This window comes from Serpula lacrymans, assembly GCF_000218685.1.
Source record: "Serpula lacrymans var. lacrymans S7.9 unplaced genomic scaffold SERLAscaffold_15, whole genome shotgun sequence".
In the NCBI taxonomy this organism is placed as follows: domain Eukaryota; kingdom Fungi; phylum Basidiomycota; class Agaricomycetes; order Boletales; family Serpulaceae; genus Serpula; species Serpula lacrymans.
Window position 1 is genome coordinate 293,768 of NW_006763304.1, and position 16,392 is coordinate 310,159.

The 16,392-nt window shown below is 48.3% G+C and overlaps 9 protein-coding genes across 9 annotated transcripts; 2 read left to right on the forward strand and 7 right to left on the reverse strand.

Annotated features, from left to right (window-relative positions):
* Positions 1-822: 822 nt before the first annotated feature.
* SERLADRAFT_478159 (uncharacterized protein) lies at positions 823-3,001 on the reverse strand (the record flags this gene model as incomplete). Its single annotated transcript, XM_007323190.1, has 4 exons — positions 823-1,432; positions 1,505-2,009; positions 2,034-2,564; positions 2,631-3,001. 4 exons carry the CDS (start codon positions 2,855-2,857, stop codon positions 1,094-1,096), a joined length of 1,602 nt encoding a protein of 533 aa, XP_007323252.1.
* Positions 3,002-3,366: 365 nt separating this feature from the next.
* On the reverse strand, positions 3,367-4,510 carry SERLADRAFT_400991 (uncharacterized protein; the record flags this gene model as incomplete). Its single annotated transcript, XM_007323191.1, has 6 exons — positions 3,367-3,808; positions 3,867-3,902; positions 3,967-4,062; positions 4,121-4,243; positions 4,360-4,363; positions 4,389-4,510. The coding sequence occupies 6 exons, from the start codon at positions 4,401-4,403 to the stop codon at positions 3,633-3,635; spliced, it is 450 nt and encodes a 149-aa protein (XP_007323253.1).
* Positions 4,511-4,589: 79 nt separating this feature from the next.
* Positions 4,590-5,633, forward strand: SERLADRAFT_418126 (uncharacterized protein; the record flags this gene model as incomplete). The annotated part of the gene is made up of 6 exons (XM_007323192.1): positions 4,590-4,775; positions 4,836-4,956; positions 5,012-5,057; positions 5,124-5,252; positions 5,311-5,336; positions 5,389-5,633. The coding sequence occupies 6 exons, from the start codon at positions 4,752-4,754 to the stop codon at positions 5,391-5,393; spliced, it is 351 nt and encodes a 116-aa protein (XP_007323254.1).
* Positions 5,634-5,888: 255 nt separating this feature from the next.
* Positions 5,889-8,330, reverse strand: SERLADRAFT_442649 (uncharacterized protein; the record flags this gene model as incomplete). Its single annotated transcript, XM_007323193.1, has 11 exons — positions 5,889-6,351; positions 6,402-6,600; positions 6,662-6,882; positions 6,950-7,027; positions 7,079-7,248; positions 7,304-7,449; positions 7,510-7,621; positions 7,674-7,772; positions 7,838-7,863; positions 7,918-8,128; positions 8,205-8,330. 11 exons carry the CDS (start codon positions 8,328-8,330, stop codon positions 5,889-5,891), a joined length of 1,851 nt encoding a protein of 616 aa, XP_007323255.1.
* SERLADRAFT_478181 (uncharacterized protein) lies at positions 8,312-11,852 on the reverse strand (the record flags this gene model as incomplete). Its single annotated transcript, XM_007323194.1, has 7 exons — positions 8,312-8,769; positions 8,824-8,871; positions 8,924-9,492; positions 9,576-10,749; positions 10,814-11,205; positions 11,262-11,547; positions 11,616-11,852. The coding sequence occupies 7 exons, from the start codon at positions 11,766-11,768 to the stop codon at positions 8,716-8,718; spliced, it is 2,676 nt and encodes an 891-aa protein (XP_007323256.1).
* A 157-nt stretch (positions 11,853-12,009) lies between these two features.
* Positions 12,010-12,450, reverse strand: SERLADRAFT_401009 (uncharacterized protein; the record flags this gene model as incomplete). Its single annotated transcript, XM_007323195.1, has 1 exon — positions 12,010-12,450. One exon carries the CDS (start codon positions 12,397-12,399, stop codon positions 12,217-12,219), a length of 183 nt encoding a protein of 60 aa, XP_007323257.1.
* A 116-nt stretch (positions 12,451-12,566) lies between these two features.
* Positions 12,567-13,177, forward strand: SERLADRAFT_453152 (uncharacterized protein; the record flags this gene model as incomplete). Its single annotated transcript, XM_007323196.1, has 2 exons — positions 12,567-13,004; positions 13,057-13,177. The coding sequence occupies one exon, from the start codon at positions 12,620-12,622 to the stop codon at positions 12,953-12,955; it is 336 nt and encodes a 111-aa protein (XP_007323258.1).
* A 78-nt stretch (positions 13,178-13,255) lies between these two features.
* Positions 13,256-13,777, reverse strand: SERLADRAFT_478186 (uncharacterized protein; the record flags this gene model as incomplete). The annotated part of the gene is made up of 2 exons (XM_007323197.1): positions 13,256-13,296; positions 13,348-13,777. The coding sequence occupies one exon, from the start codon at positions 13,522-13,524 to the stop codon at positions 13,357-13,359; it is 168 nt and encodes a 55-aa protein (XP_007323259.1).
* A 103-nt stretch (positions 13,778-13,880) lies between these two features.
* Positions 13,881-15,680, reverse strand: SERLADRAFT_401013 (uncharacterized protein; the record flags this gene model as incomplete). The annotated part of the gene is made up of 6 exons (XM_007323198.1): positions 13,881-14,151; positions 14,210-14,378; positions 14,436-14,521; positions 14,577-14,773; positions 14,824-14,929; positions 15,323-15,680. The coding sequence occupies 5 exons, from the start codon at positions 15,620-15,622 to the stop codon at positions 14,228-14,230; spliced, it is 840 nt and encodes a 279-aa protein (XP_007323260.1).
* Positions 15,681-16,392: the final 712 nt, after the last annotated feature.

The following is a 16,392-nucleotide window of genomic DNA, read 5'->3' on the forward strand; positions in this document are numbered from 1 at the left end:
GGGGGCAGTGTAGGAGGTGGTGTAGGAGCTGTGGAGGGTGTACGAGAATGGGAACGCCTGAGAGCAGAGATATGACTATCGAATTCATTGTATCGCTCCATACTTCGCCTGTAACCTTCTTCAGTGGAAGGCAATGAATGTGTGACGGGTGACAGTGAGCGCTGGGCCTCTAGAGACAAAGGGGGCACAACGTCCATGACAACCTCTCGCCGGGGTTCTAGGACCATGTGGTTGGTCTGGTGGGAGTGTGATGGGGCCGCAGGAGAAGGACGAGCGAGCGTTACTGAGCGGCTACGGGGCAAGGCTGATGGAATGTCGTGATCACCGCCAGAGAAGCTCGTAGAACTACTGGACTCGGCGGTCTCGTACTCAGAGGACCCAAAGCTGGTAGAGCTATTGCTGCTCGTCGAGCTACTCGTGCTCCTCGCCCTTTTGTTTCTCTCGCCACCATCGGTGCTAGAACCAGGCTGTACGCTACGACCGCCGCCGCTGCCACTGACGTTACCTGCAGGGTCACCATTCGCTGGAGGGCTATCTAGGTCGAACCCATATTGCTCAAAGGTGCGCTTGAAGGACGTGCCATTTGAAGAGACGGAGAGATGGAGCTGAGGGGGGCCATTGGAGGCCATCTGAGGGTCTAAAGGACGTGAAAGAAAGAATACTGGCGAGACCTGTTACTCGTGTAAAGAATGGCCAGTCACGCCAGTGGCCACTCCGGCTGCCCTCTCAGCCACAGATACCCCACATGATCTTACGTAACTTCCAAATATGTCTCCTTCTGTACCCGATCCCCGAACGCCGGTCCGTCCACTGTCCTCACTGCAGTAAAACACCAGACTTGACTGGGCTAGGCATTCATAGATCAACTACAACAAGGTGAATACAGTGTGGGTACAGTGCGAGTACAATTTACAGTAATGAGAGGCAAAAAAGGCGACCGAACAGACTTGTAGGCGTGTGTAGTACAGCTGTCTGTCACAATACTCCACCCGAGGATCATGCATACCACTAGGTGTAGTGTGCCCGTGTGTCTAGACAGCAGCCGCCATATAAAACGAAAGAAAAATAGACTCGATCTCCTATCTCTGCACCGTTAGAAGGACAAAGCGTTCAGGGGACTTGGCTCCCATGCATCAGGAAAAGGATACCACGTAGGTGCCAGCTGGAACAACTTTTCTGTTCCATCTCGATCGTTCCGCACGATATCGTACTCAAGCCACGCATCCTGGTACCGGTGAGTACCGGCACGTTTCCTGTACTCGAACCCCACCCTCTTCAACGACTTCAGCTCCTTTGCAAAAAACGTCGCACATTCCTCCCTGACCATATGCCAAGGCTCAAAGTCATCCATTTCGTCATATTCCGGGAATTGCATACAAATCCGCAGACTCCGCAGCCGAGATAGTCGGGACAGGCTTTCAGCGAACTCTTGCTATGGCAGAGGCACCAAACACCATATCAGTAGAATATACTACTGAGACGAGGTTTGCAAATAAACACCCACCCATGTAGAAATTGATTTCCCATCGTGATATCCACATCGCTCTATCTCCAAGGTTTCAAGATGAGGGCATTGGGTGGATATCATGTAACAAAGCGCAGGCGTAAGCTTGTCCTCTACAATGAGCCGGAGCTGTGTGAGACGGCTACCACTTCCGGCCAAGTCTCCCAACAATCCTTCTACCTCCGCCTGAGTGGGAGCGATAGGCCAACGAGGAAGGTCGACTATGGCCAATATTGCAAGTCTTGACAAAGAGGACATATGGCTTAGGATACCATCGAGTTTACATGCATTGGACGCAGCGAAGCTGTGTAGAGTCGCCAACTTTGATAAAGCAGCCTCGTTTGGGGTAGCCTCATCTGTCAACAAGTCGAATTTCTCAGATTTCATCTGAGCGAATAACAGGCGTAGATCTTGCAATTTATTCATCCGATCCAGAACGCTCAACAGACCAGGAGTGACCTTTCTACATTCAGCATGGAAAAACGTCTGAGACTTGGGCGGATGGCCGGTAAGGATAAACGTTCGCAGGTTCGGCCAATCATTCGCTGCCAATGTCGCAAAAGAACATAGGTCTCCTGATAGCTCCAACTGCGTGAGATTAGATGAGTGGTGCCTGAGAAATCCAGCACAAGCAAAAACCTCCTTGCTCCTTCTGTCAGTCAGTTGCGTACGGTACTTTCTTCTCCAGTCGCGCATGTAGTATATGACTTCCGTGAAAGCCGGGTTGATTGGGCCATCGCCTATCCGCAGGGCTTGATCTACGGGGCTCAACGTTACTCTTTGGACTGAACCAGGTTGCAGGAGTATCATCCCTATATCTAGCGGAGTCTCCCAGACCCTAAAAGTGGTAAGAGTTGGACACCGTCCGAGAGCACCGAATATCGAGGGTGGAGGTGTGAAAGGGCAGCTCATGGAAAATTGTTGCAATCTGGACATATGTGGGATGGCAGAAATTAGCTTCTCCAGGTGGTAAGGTGTATAGTTGCCCTCTTTATCGTATGCACCCCATCGCAAACGGATTGGCTCAGACCACTCGTCTGGCCAATCCAAATGCACGATCCTGGTGAAGAAGAAAACGTTGAGCAAAGCGCATCCTCGAATCGAGCTATGTCATGGGAGACTCTACCTAAAGTACGACCAGAGAGTCTCTGGGAAAAAGTGAAGTCCTGATATATCGTCGTACATTTCCTGGTGAGGCCATTTGACCTCTGCGAAGAGGTAAGGCAGACAGGAATCCCGAATAACGCGAGAGGTCCTGGACAAAGTCGACAGCGAAGAACGCACTTCGGTATCGTCGTTGGACAGCAACTCGGCGATAAGGACGTGGAGAATATCAGCGTTTAGTACCAGCATGCTTGGGGACAGCTCAGACGACGTTCGATGGTCTTTTGCGGTGTACAAAATTGGTGACGCGGTGTGTAGAGTGGCTGATCGGCGTGAAATATGCCGTATTGGCTAAGGGAGCCCTTTGAATAAAAGCCAGGGCAGTAACCTATGAAAGAGAAAAGGGTATTGCGTGGTGCAGGGAAGAGAAGACCTGAAATGAAAAGATAAGTTTGTGCAGAGGGGGGCGAGGGAAATGAAACCCTCAAACCTGGGAAAGGTCGGGGGTGTCAGAATTAGAGAGCTACTGGAGAGGGTCAAGCAAGGACATAAGTACCACAAGGCAGACTGGCCATCATGTATTCTGAGAACGCAGATTCAAAATCAGGTTCTAGGCGGTGCTTTACGTAACTGATGCCCTGGTCTGGTCTGGGTCGTCCGATCTCGTTCTCCAGCTTTCGGTTGCGTGTATAATACTAGAATAAACGCCGGTATCATTCTTGGTAACACTCTGGCCTCCCCACCGAGCCCATCTACCTGCCAATCCTGCGCTTGCATTATACAATTTACAAATACGCTTGCCCCATAGTGCACATTGACGGCATTTGGCACCTGAGCCGTGTCTACGTCTCAGCAATGTGAAATCGCAGAATAGTACTTCCAAGACAATGATAAGAAAACAAAATGGTTAGAGTCACATGTTGTGCAGTACAATACCCGTGATGCGCCTCGTCGCCTCCAGCGCTCAGCTTACAACACCGTTACCCTTCTTAATAATGCCTCCATACAGACACGACCCGTCGCTTCATTGAGACGCGTATTTCTCCGTCCACTCTCGGCTCACTCTTTGCGCATCTTTTTCGTCTTCTTTATAATGCTTTGCAACATCCGTAGCAAGAGGATCGTCTGGGTTCGGAGCACTCAGTAGTGCCTGTACGGAGAGCAAGACCGTCCGGATCTGCAACGCAGGCGACCATTTGTCTAAAGAACCAGACTCGTCAAGGAACATGTTGCCTGAAGACTGGCTCCCAAGGCTCACCTTTCAGGATGTCCAGACAAATTCGACCAAGCTTATCTATTTCACATAAAAAGACTGATTCGTGATATCCACCGCCACTTATAGCTAATGCTTTTCTTACCGATGTTTGGGTGGTATATCTTTGTTAGAAACCTCACTTTCGGGGGACTCATTGGGTATTCCTCCGGCAAAAAAAGTTCAAGCTTAAAGACGCCCTCTGGATGATCCAATAAGCCATTCCGTGAATCAACTAGGAACCTGGTAGAATAACTCACGCTGGAACGGACTCCCGTCAGGACCTTGGATGGTCACATCAAAGTATCGCAGATTGTCATCATGCGGCGCTGCCGTGATGCCAGGGGCAGGATCTGCTACGAGTCTCTCGGTTTCCTGGATGAATTGAACGATATCAAGAGTGAAAGAAGTCGCAAACTTAGATCCTTTCAAAGTAATCTCAGTGCAGGCGCACCTTGATGATTCGCTAGATAAGAACCAACTCAGTTCGCTGCTACTTTTCCTGATAGCTACATAGTACGCACTCACCTTGGGTAAAGACATGCGGTAACTCTATGAGAATCGAGAGGTGTGATATCACAAGCAGAAAGATGAAAGGATCGTTGGCTGGTTACACTCAGGTTGGCAGTCACCGTCACACTGTCAGCACCGTCTCACTTCGACGGAGGCGCCGGCCCACATTCCCAGCTCATATCGCTATTCGGCTATTAAGTTTCCACGCCACCATGTACCGATGCTCACTTGTTACGATAATATTTTTTGTGACTGACTTTTCAAGGGTTTCAATCTTATCCTGTTATATTATTTCATTAGCTCATTTAACGAGGGAGACAGAAAAAAGACAAGACTTGTTGTTACAATCCAAGCATCAAGAAGCTCTAGAAGCCCAAAATGACCGGCGACGTTGAAATGCGTGTACGGCAAACATTCGAACTTGCACCAAAACTTCATCCTAACCCGACGAGGTGATAACAGGACTCTGGCGACCGAGGCGACGATTGGGTACGAATCACAAGCACGGATGGGTTCTCATTCTTGGTGAAGCGGAAGGTAGCCTGGACCAGTGGGACATTGAAGAACATGCTTAGTGTCGACAGTGAGTTTGTCAATTGCGTTTCATATCCGCAGAGGGGAAAACAACATCTCCACAGGTAGCTTCAGAGAAGCCTTGGCTAATACTTGCCCAATCAACGAACGGTAAGCTTCTCTTTACTTATGTTTTCCACGCAGCTGTTTAGAGGTTTGTCTGTTTGAACGATGCAGTGGCGTGATTATCGAGAAAGTTTGTGAGTACATGGCTTTCAAAGCATACCATGAAGGTATGGGACCCAAGGAAGAAGTTTCGGTGAATGAATTCACGGAGCGAGTTCCACCTGAGGTGGCATTAGAATTGTAGGTTTCGTTAGTCATACAGCATGTCAACGCGTCTTATGTCGGCTCCCTTCCCCAGACTTCTCGCTGCTGACTACCTTGAAGGTACTGTCCCTGATGACTTCTAAGATCCACTCTACTAACGTCGTGCTGTTAGTGTGATCTAAAGTACTTATGGACATAATATCGCCACGTTTATCACTCGCACTCGGGCTTGGCCGCCATCGCTCTCCTTTTGTCCCGACAGTGTACTATAAAGCGTGTTTGACGTACGATCCTATACTATTGCAGTATGAAATGTGGTGTTGGCATGTTATCGGTAATATCAAAGCCTGTATCCCATTCCCGATGTTCATTAGCGTGTCGTTATCAAATCCATTCTATCAACGTCATATCTCCTCCATTCCTCTCGCCCTTCCATTCACTAAAACCACAAATGCTGACATCGCAGCCAATGAATCATTGAACTTGGAGCCCCAAGTTCTGGTCAGACGGGTATACAGACAACATTTCATGATTAGTCCATTTTTGTTTCACAGCTCCTGATAGGACATGTAGGCAGTACAATATAAGATGTATACATGGTGGAAGAGTATCTGGTATCAAAAACAAAAAAAATTGTGGCTCCATCCTTTTCCTTACACCTACATCCCACTATCAAGCAGTCTCGAACCGCTTCAGCGTAGAAGGCCTGCCTGCAACCTTCCGTCCCCGCGCAATTCGTTCCGCCAGCCGTTCCACCACGGTAGCTTTTCCATCTTCCTCATTAAGCGCCTTGCGAATCAACTCCTCCATGGTCATCCCGTCTATATCCCCGCTCCCACGTCTCCGCATACTCGGCGCTGGAATAACGGGGAAATTCTGCATGCCTTCAGGCTGGAACGTAGGCAGGCGTTCGTTGAGAAGATCCGATCGACGACTGCGTATGAACATGAACGCCGTGTTATTGTTAGAGGTGTGGCAAGCATATGACACGAAAAAAAAAATAACGAACGCGTCATCAAAGTTCCGGATGTAGTTTGTTCCTTGCACAGAAAGTCTCTCCGGGCCCAATCGTGCGCCAAGGTCTCCTTCTTCGGCAGCCAAAGCGCTCAGCTCAGAAGAGTTCTCAGCTTCCTCTCTGTTATAGTATGAGAATGGGTGGGCGGTGATAGAAAGGATGACACGTACCGCAGCACCTGGAATACCCTCTGCATCCTCCCAACAGCGAGAATCTTGTTCTTGATCTCCTGCCTCCTCTGGGCAATTTCTCCCGGCGTCAACGCGAGATCTGCAAGCGTTCGGGTATCATCTTCATCTTCATCTACCTGTGACTCTTCTAATTCCTCGGGACTGCAGGTGCTGAGGATCGCAAGAAGCATCTCCGTAACTAGAAGCCCAAGATTCAGCTGTAGGGTGTGGTACACCGATGAAGAGGAAAGTTCACTCACTCTTGGCACCAACAAAGGGTAAACTCCATGTGAACGCATCCATGAAATTGGGTAGCCAATATGGGTGCGAACTCGAATTATATTGCCGAATGGTGATATTTTTGTTGGCGTACTTGATAATGGCCCCTCGATTATGATAGGCATCTAGATAATTGGGTGCAGAAAATACAGTAATAACCGATGGAAATTTTTTGGTGGGCGTCTCGCGGTACATGGTATATCTAATAAAGACCAATCAGGTTTTTTTGTGAACACGAGAGGACCATAAAGCTCATCGCAATGCCATACCCAGCATCTTTGGCTTCATGACCTCGGATAATACCGAGTAAACCGTTACGCTCCAGAAACTTACAGGCAGCTTCGTAACTGTATTAGATTTATCAGTCTTATGAACTAGGGATTAGATGGTCTACTGACGTGTAATTATAGGAGCATCCACGAGTCGCATTATGTTCAAACATCGTACCAGGGGGTATCGGAGGGCCATAAGACGAAGGTTTTTGTTCGTGCCCAAAATTTGCGACAGGATCAGACCAGAGCAAGTCGCATAACAATCCACTTGAACCCGGCTCTTGGAAGCGATCAATCTGTGAATCACGCTGAGCATCAGAACTAGCGTGAACACTAAAAACGACAACAAACGTTACGTAGATCTTGCAGAGTCATCAGCTCTGGGGAGATTCCACCATGTACGCAGAAGAAACGGTTATCTACCAGAGCAGCGACTGGCAAGGCACAGAAAGACTGGATACAAGCATCGTATACAGCTGGAGAATATTTATGTAGACCTATCCATGATATTAGTTGCGTGAATGGTTGACACTTGGAAGCAGGTGGAAAAGACTTACATTCACGCTTAAAAGTAAAATATTCCGTGAGATGGCGACATTCGTGGTTTCCCCTTAACAGAGTTATTCTAGTGGGGAATTGGAGCTTGAGAGCGTATAGATACAGCAGACACTATCAATAATGATGAGAGTCGAAAACAATTAGCATTAGCGCGTTCACTCACTTCAATTCCGAAGGAGCCACGGTCGACGTAGTCTCCCAGAAACAGATAAGAGTTTTCGTACAGGTTTCCACCAATCTCAAATAATTTCATAAGGTCATACTGGTTTCCAAAGCAGCACAGATATCAGTTTTCTTTTTCCAACTGGCTGTTTCTGATTTACTCACGTACTGGCCATGGATATCACCACATACTATGAACACCTAGTTTATCCGACGTTGACAACACACAGGGCGAAAGCACATACTGACAACAGGGCTTTCTACTGCCACTAGGTTCGCCTCAGAAGAAAGAAGGGCGGTTGCTTGTACCAGGATGAACAAAGCTTGGGCCTCTGTCAGTCGACCTTCCCGCAAGAAATGCTGTTTCAAAAACTCTGCATTGGGCTTCCGTTCTCCGTATTTATCAATGACAAAAAGCTCTTCCTCCCTTGGTTTTAATGCAGCGGGGGGTGGGACCTGTATAATACGCAAGATATCAAACGATGCAGCCCATTTATTTGAATGCAACAGCTGCAGACTGCAGACCACTCACGCTCGGTACCGGACGCTCTCTGTACATGGTATCCGCATCGGGCCGCACTATGGGGGCTGGAACAGAGTCACCATCATGAATCTGGTAGAGTGCGGATTGGTAGTATTCTCGATTACTGTTCGACATCGCCGCCGGGTCTGGGAGGGTATGGCTGGAAATCCCAGGTCTTCAACAAGACCGGATATACAACATATCCATTTTTGGTGGCAAAAAGTCGTGCCCTGGGCGCTTACTGTCGTCAACATGGCGCTCTTTGTTCAGCGCTGATGGCGGCAGCAACGTTAACACTGACAACCGCGAGGCTGTCAATCAATGTGACCCCTTCAGCGCTAACTCAGCACTGAGGCTCTTGTACAGAAGTGCACGGATCAAGGATCAAGCAAGAATTGAAACCACTCCTCATTACGGCTAGAGATGTCTTCAATTTCGCTTCTCCCCATATACTCCTAAGATGTAATCATGATACAAGATACAGATCTATCAGTCTGAAATCGGAATAACAGCTTCCAGTTTAATCAGTGGGAATTCCTGCGTATTCGTCGTACCCAAGCGCAAGGTTTAAGTTCTGCGGTAAGACAGTCAGTTGATAGCTTATCCTGAGAAAAAGTCTCATACGCACTTGGAGACATTGAGTGGCAGCACCCTTGAGAAGGTTGTCAAGACCACCCTACATGCCACGCGTCAGTAAACTCTCTTTGTAAATTGAATATACAACTTACTACAACTACAGCCCGGTCGCCCTCGCTGTGGACCTGGAACCCACCAACCGTCCACCCATGCTTGTTCTCGATGTCCTGCAACCCAGGTACCTCCTGCTTCACTTGAATCAGTTTTTCACCAGTATACTTCTCCTCATACAACTGCTTGATATCACGCGCGGCCACCTTTTCACTCAGTGGCATCGAAAGAGTGGATATAATGCCGCTAAACCATGGAGAGACGACGGGAATAAAGGCCAGCTTCATCGGATTTGAAGGGTCGCTCAACAGGTTCGATAAATGTCTACCAGCTTCGCGCTCGTGGATATGATCTGTGAGTGCGTACGGTCGGATCCCACCACCGAGGCTCTCGGAAGTTACTTTAGGGACAGTAGTAGGTCTACCATCCGGATCATTGATCCCAGGAATGGTCCCCGCGCCACTATATCCAGATGCGCCAAAGACGGTAGGCCAAGCGTCACGCTTGAGGTACTTTAGGAGAGGTGCAATCAACAGCTGGGAGGAAGTGGAATAGCACCCAGGATTCGATATCCTTTTCGAAGTGCGAACGACATCACGACCATAGAGCTCTGAAAATCAAGCAGGAACGGGTACAAAAACATTTATTTCAATTACGAAGCCTTTTATGATACAGCTTGGAAAGACCCCTCACCAGGCAACCCGTACGTCCAATCGTTCTCGAAACGGTAGTCTGCACCTAGATCTACGATTACACTGGTAGCACCAGACTTGCGCTCCTTCGCACCACGGTCAATAGCATCTACAAATGGCTTGCAGACACCATTTGGGAGTGCCATAACCCACGCATCAACCTCGCCATCTTTCTCCATTCGCTCGACATCTTCAGGAGATAGATTCGAGTAAGTTATAGGCTCTTTAGAGTAGCCTTGCAGAGAGTAGCCAGCAAGTTGCCTGGATGAAACGTGGGTGATATCAAGGTAAGGGTGGTTGGAAACGAGGCTTGTCAGGGCCTGTCCCGTAAACCCACGAGCACCGATCAATGCCAACCTCTTTCGTTCAGTGGAGGCTGGCGGTGGCGTGGCAGCTGTAGCATAACCACGGGTCGCAGAAGTGGCATAACCGCGAGTTCCAGAAGGCACAGTCCTTCGCGCAAGTGTGGAGTAAGACCTTGCGCCACTGGCACCTCCAGCACGAGCAGCTGCGGGTCCAACAGGGAGGTAGGACCGCTCAATCCTGCCCTTCTCCTCAAAGCTTTTCACAATCCTCTCAACCTCTGAGACATCGTTTACGCCATACCAGAACAAGCTCTTGCCAGCACGAGTGAAGCTGCCTTCCGCGCGCTCGAAGTGCCACGAACGGTTCTCGTCATCCACCTGTGCAGTCCAGAACAGACGGCGGTGATCCTTCTTGATGGCACTGAAGACGTTATCGACGACGCTGTTGAGTATGCCACTGCGTGAGGGAAGAAGTTTGGTCATGATAGGCACTTCACCCTCTGGGCGTGAAACAATGGCTACTGCGTCCAAAGGCTCATCACCGTAGATTGTATAAGGAGTCTTTTTAAGATCATTAAGAATACCAGCAATACTCTGTCCGGCTGCTACATCGGGGTCGCGGTCATGGATGACTTGTCGCAGACGATCAGCACCGAGGCTATCGATACTTTCATGCTTGAATAACTTGTATCCTCGCCTGATAAGGGTACCAGCACCACTGTCGGTGAAGAGTTCCCGTTGAAGACTGGAGGCGGAGATCACGGCGACAGAAGAAGACCGGGGTAGGTGATCGAGGAGCTCTTTGAATTCGCGCAACTTGAGTTTGGTGCCGTACTTGACCCAAGGTTCTTTCATAAGTTGATCATATTCCTAAAACATCAAGGATTAGCACGTTCCTCGACCCGGAGAAAAGGCTATATAGGAAAAGACATGCCTCATCCAAGTTAATAACATCCAACTTTTGGCCAGTGACACCATGGTACATGCCACCCTTGTCGTTGAGGAACACGATCTTCATAGGCTCGAGCTCCTTTGCTAGCTCTCCAGCGGCTATGTCAGCGTTGACATTCAGAATCTGACCTTCCGCCGACTCGGCAAGACTGGTGAGAATGGGAAGAGCGCCAGCTCGGATGGAAGCCTCCAAGGGCCTCTTATCTACGCGCGTGATCTTGCCCACAAGTCCATACTTGTCCTTGTCCAGATAGTCTGCAGTAAAGACTCCAGAGGTAATGGGACGAGCACGAGTGCCAAGTTTTTCTAGGGCTCCTACGAGTTTTAGGTTTTGCTCCAGGAAAACACGACGGGCGATTTGAAGAGTTTTCGAATCTTTTATATGGTTGAAAAGGGGATATAAAATCAACAAGCGAGAGGCTAGAACATACCGGTAACCCTGATTCCGTCAACATAGTCAGGGACGACACCTTCGTTCTCGATGATATCGTTCATCTGTGGTCCAGCTCCATGGAGCACAACTGGATACAAGCCAACTCGGTAAAGAAAGCTCAAACTAAGAGCCAACTCATCCAATTCATCGAAGACGGCACCACCGACTTTGATAACTGCGAATTTGGCGGGTTGCGAAGGGTGTGATGAAGAAGAGAAGATACGTAGGTGACGCTCCACTTCTCTTTTAGAACCAAGGGAGTAGAGGAGTCGAGTTATTATGTCCTAGATGTAATAGACAACATATATAGGCTTCCAACGAAAAAAAAATACAGGAATAAAATGATACTTACTCTGTCAGTTTGTGCAACAGTTTGAATTGACCTCACAGAAACATTTTCTCTCCTTCTGATGGCTGATATGGCAGCCTGACGCTGACCTGCAACGACAACAGCCCGACTGGCGACTCGAAGAGACGAGGTAGAGGCACGAGTCGCTGCCAGCATGGTGATTTGTGGATATGCAAGAATATGAAAGAAATATGAAAGGAGCAGTCAAAATACGAACAGCTGAAAGTATATAACAACTGCAAAGGGGAGCCTCTTTATTTGCGATTCTGGGCTTTACAGGATTCGGCTAGACGCTTACTGCAGTTGTGGCACCTTTACAGCACCCGTTCAGTACCCATTCCTGTATGTTTACTTGTGGACTTTCTAGGCCACTCGTTTATTGCTGTTGGACAACCTGTTCACATATTGCTATACTTCAGCATATTTCCGTCCAACTCTCAACCACCCGCAAATCTCTCTCACAAACGTGCACCGCACTCGGCCGCACAATCAAACGGCACTTTCCTATGAATCCATAAAAACCGGGGCCCATTGACATGCACAGTGATCATGATGTCGAGGGGTATCTACCATTCGAGAGAGTCTTAGACTTCCGTGCAGAAGATCATGTCCTTGGGTGTCTTAGTAAGGTGTCGATGTCGATCATTTGCGTGTAAAAGTTCATGGTGCGTTCGAGAGCCTGGCCAAGTTGGGCGGTATATTGCTGCAACGAATTCACCCACCTTCCAATCGCATTCTCATGATCATATGACAAATCGATGATATGTCCATCTTTCTTTGAAACCATGGACTACTGCCAATGCAAGATCACGATACTAGGCTTCAGTGGAAATTGCGATGGCCATATCAACGAAACTGGCTATCATGGGATTACACCTGCGTACCCCAGAAAATAATACACATTCGTTGATATCGTCTGGAGTATCACCCATAAGGAAGAAGTGCGCAGAGTGGATAGAGAAACGCAAGCTCACACGGCGGCGCCGAGCACAGGCCTTCCTGATGCGATGGCCAAGGATGTTTGGCTCAAACTATCCTCCTCATCCTCGCAATACCACACATTCGCAAGCTGGCATATCGCATACAATAGCAATGCGAGTAATGGGCATTTAACCGAGCTACTTATCAATGCTTTTACCACAACTAATGTGGAATCTGCGTCACAAGCAACCTATCAAGTGGTGCTCCCTGTGTTCTATGAAGAAAAACTCGTCGCGAAATCCAAGAGATGTCTGAAGACGAGCACCATCAACACACCTTGGGGAGAGCCAGGTTCCCCTGGAAGTCAAGTGGAGATCGTGTTCTTTCCACAGAGGTTGAATAAGTTATACGAAGACATTTAGTTCTGTGGACGAGGAAATGGAACGGGCAAAATGTATAACTCTCAAATCGGTGAGTACTACGTGAAACAAATATCCATAATACTGAAACGTACATGGATCAGATATGGTTTCGGGGATGGGGTCACTTTCCCGAGTTCGCGGGGAATAACACGGACGGAAACAGCATCATAGTCGCCGATACCACCAAAGTCAATTACGATGCATAAATGCCTTGACCTCGGCGTATCGATGGTAATCAGCGCTCAGCGTTCGCACCTTCGCAATGATGGGAACAAGATAGTCGACGGTGGTATTTTGTGCGGGGAATAACCTGTTGCAATCATAACAAATAACGTTGTATCGTGAGTGCGATATTGGCATATTTCCGTGCTTCGCTCATTCACCCACTTAAGTCTTGATGACTAGGATGCTTCCTGTCTTTCCAATTGATCTGAGAAGACAGATATGCTCTCAACGCCGCAACGAAACCCGTTTCCGCATCGAACAGTCATCCTATGCGTCCTTAACGGTAATACAACTAACCATAGCTTGTGTTTCATGTCCGAGTCTGATTGGATCTTTTGAGTCATGATGGCATGTATACTGACAATCTTCTTAGATTCCTTGGCTTCCCCGACAAACCGGATTATACAATATCCGCAAGGCAAGGATTAAACTTTAAAAACTGTTCAGTTCAATACACAAAAAAGGGTGAATTGAGTCACGAATTGAGGCTACGGTGTGCGAACGGCGCACCGTATCGCGAAATGGTTTTAGAAATCTGTAGAAACATTCTACGTAAATAATTAATTGAAAATCGGTACGATAGCCCAAAGCAAATATCTGTATATGCTGTGCAGATGCTCAGACGGACAATCGTATACTGGCGAGCACGATATACGCACTTGTGACGGGCCAATCTTTGTCAATGCCGCCGCACAAAACGCAAGGAACCATATGCATTCTAATCAACTTTGCGTCACATAACACAAGCCTGCATAACTATTGCAACTGATTGAATTTCCATTACATGTCGCTTTCAGATACATCAAGGGATATTCCTCCTAATTCGTAGAGCTCAAGAGAAACACACATGACATGATACACAATTGGATGTTCAGAAAGGTGGTGTTAATAGAATGCTATGGTATGTCAACATCCATGATACTCTAGTACAGACATGACACAGTCATCCGCAGGGTATAGCAAACAGGGATCTATCGCAAAACGACTAGTAAATAACAAAGACAACAAACAATGAAAATGGAGACACACAATGCTTAAGTACATAAATTAAGCGGTGATGCCAAGAACGGCAACAAGAACGCTGACACCAAGGTCCTTGATGACGGTCTGGACCGAGGTGGTAAGAAGAGGCAAAACAGCTGCAGCGAGGCCGGTGACGACAGCACAGACAGCTTGCAAGAGAGTGCCGATGACGGTGCTACACACGAAAACACATCAGCTGAGATAAAACAATCTGAATTATGAATGTACTCACGCAACCTCAACTAGGAGGGAAGCAACGGCAGCATGGGCATCAGTAGAAACAACCTTCAAAACAGCGCCGACGGCCGTGAAGAGAATCTATTTACCCAGTCAACATTCATGTTCGTTAGACTTGAAAGAACAAGAAACATACGCAGAGGTCAGCAGCAAGGATCTTAGCAAGGTCAGCGACAGAAATAGAGGTAGCGCCGTTGACGCCAGCCAGAATAACGGAAGCAGGTTGACCCTTGAGTTGCTGAATTTGAGTAACAGCACCAGTGAGAGTAGTCTTGATTTGAGCAACGACAGGGGTGATGTCAGCGACGGTGGCGTTTTGAGCGTTGATGAATTCTGAGAATCGTCAGCTCGTCTCGAAAGCGTCAGACTAGGAACAAACTTACGAAGTTTCTCAACGTAAGGGGTCAAAGTGGTGAAAACTTGAGTGAAGACGACAGCGACAGATGCAGGGGTGCTACGGACACCGAGGTCAGAAACGAGACCAGTGACTTCGGTGATGATTGCCTCGGGGTCAGCGATGTTAGGGAGCTGACGGACACCGAGATCAGAAACGAGACCAGTGACCTCGCTGATGATTGCCTCGGGGTCAGCGATGTTAGGGAGCTGACGGACACCGAGATCAGAAACGAGACCAGTGACCTCGCTGATGATTGCCTCGGGGTCAGCGATGTTAGGGAGCTGACGGACACCGAGATCAGAAACGAGACCAGTGACCTCGCTGATGATTGCCTCAGGGTCAGCGATGTTAGGGAGCTGACGGACACCGAGACCAGAAGCAACACCGGTGACATCCTTGAAAATGTCCTCAGGGTTAGTGAGGCCACCGAGGTTGGGGAGGTTGGGAGGCTGGCGAACACCAAGGCCAGATGCTAGGCCAGTTACTTCGGTGATGATCGCCTCAGGGTCAGCGATATTAGGGAGCTGACGGACACCGAGATCAGAAACGAGACCAGTGACCTCGCTGATGATTGCCTCGGGGTCAGCGATGTTAGGGAGCTGACGGAGGCCAAAATCTCCGAGAAGTTTTTCAACGGCGCTGGTACCTGGGACTTCGCCCAGAAGTCCGTTAACTTCGTTAACTACACCGGACACGGCAGAAGACTGACGGCTGCTGAGTGGTGCAGCAGAGGTAAAAGAGAAAGCAATGGTGCAGAGGACGGTGAGGGAGTTGAAAGAACGCATTATGAAAAGATCGTGGGGTGTCTGGTAAGACGGAACGTTTGTTCGTTGTGGGTTGGATGAAAGATGACAAGAAGTCGATGGGTCGTGTTTTTCAAAATGACCGGGTTTTATAGTAGTGATGGGCTAGCAACCTGTTGGAAGCTTCGGAACTTGTTGCCAGTTTCCAAACAAGATTTCTGAAATGTCACAGCAACATATTTACGCATGTTTCCAAAAATGTATCGATTGCGCACATCAAAATTTGGCGCGCACAATTTTCTGTTCGAAATCACCACGATGTGGAGCGTCATTATATTCCGAGATTTGATCGACGTAAGGATCCAAATCCACTCACCATAGCTACGTGTATGCAACACTGGCACCGCATCCCAAATCAGTTCCATCCACATTGGATGGCCAACAGACGCATGAAAATAGCAATGGGCGTTACCTGTGGGTACAACTTTGAAGGGCGAAACGGCATATCTCAAGGGATCAAGCCATAATCAAGATGTCAGATTCCTCCCATTAGAAGTCTCTTCGCGTGACGCTAGAGTAATGCGTTGCCGCGCGGTGACATCTCGGCAATCGCTTTATATAGAAAAAAAGTCCACCATCAGCCAATCATGGGCATGGAAATGAAACTACCAACTCCGGAAACATTTGGCTGAGTTGCAAAAGTATTTGCAGACGTCAGCTTCGTCTCCCCGTCATGATGGCATGAAGCACGATGTATGCAGTCTGATAGGAGAAACATATGATGCTCAATAACAGCGATCACGCACCCGCTA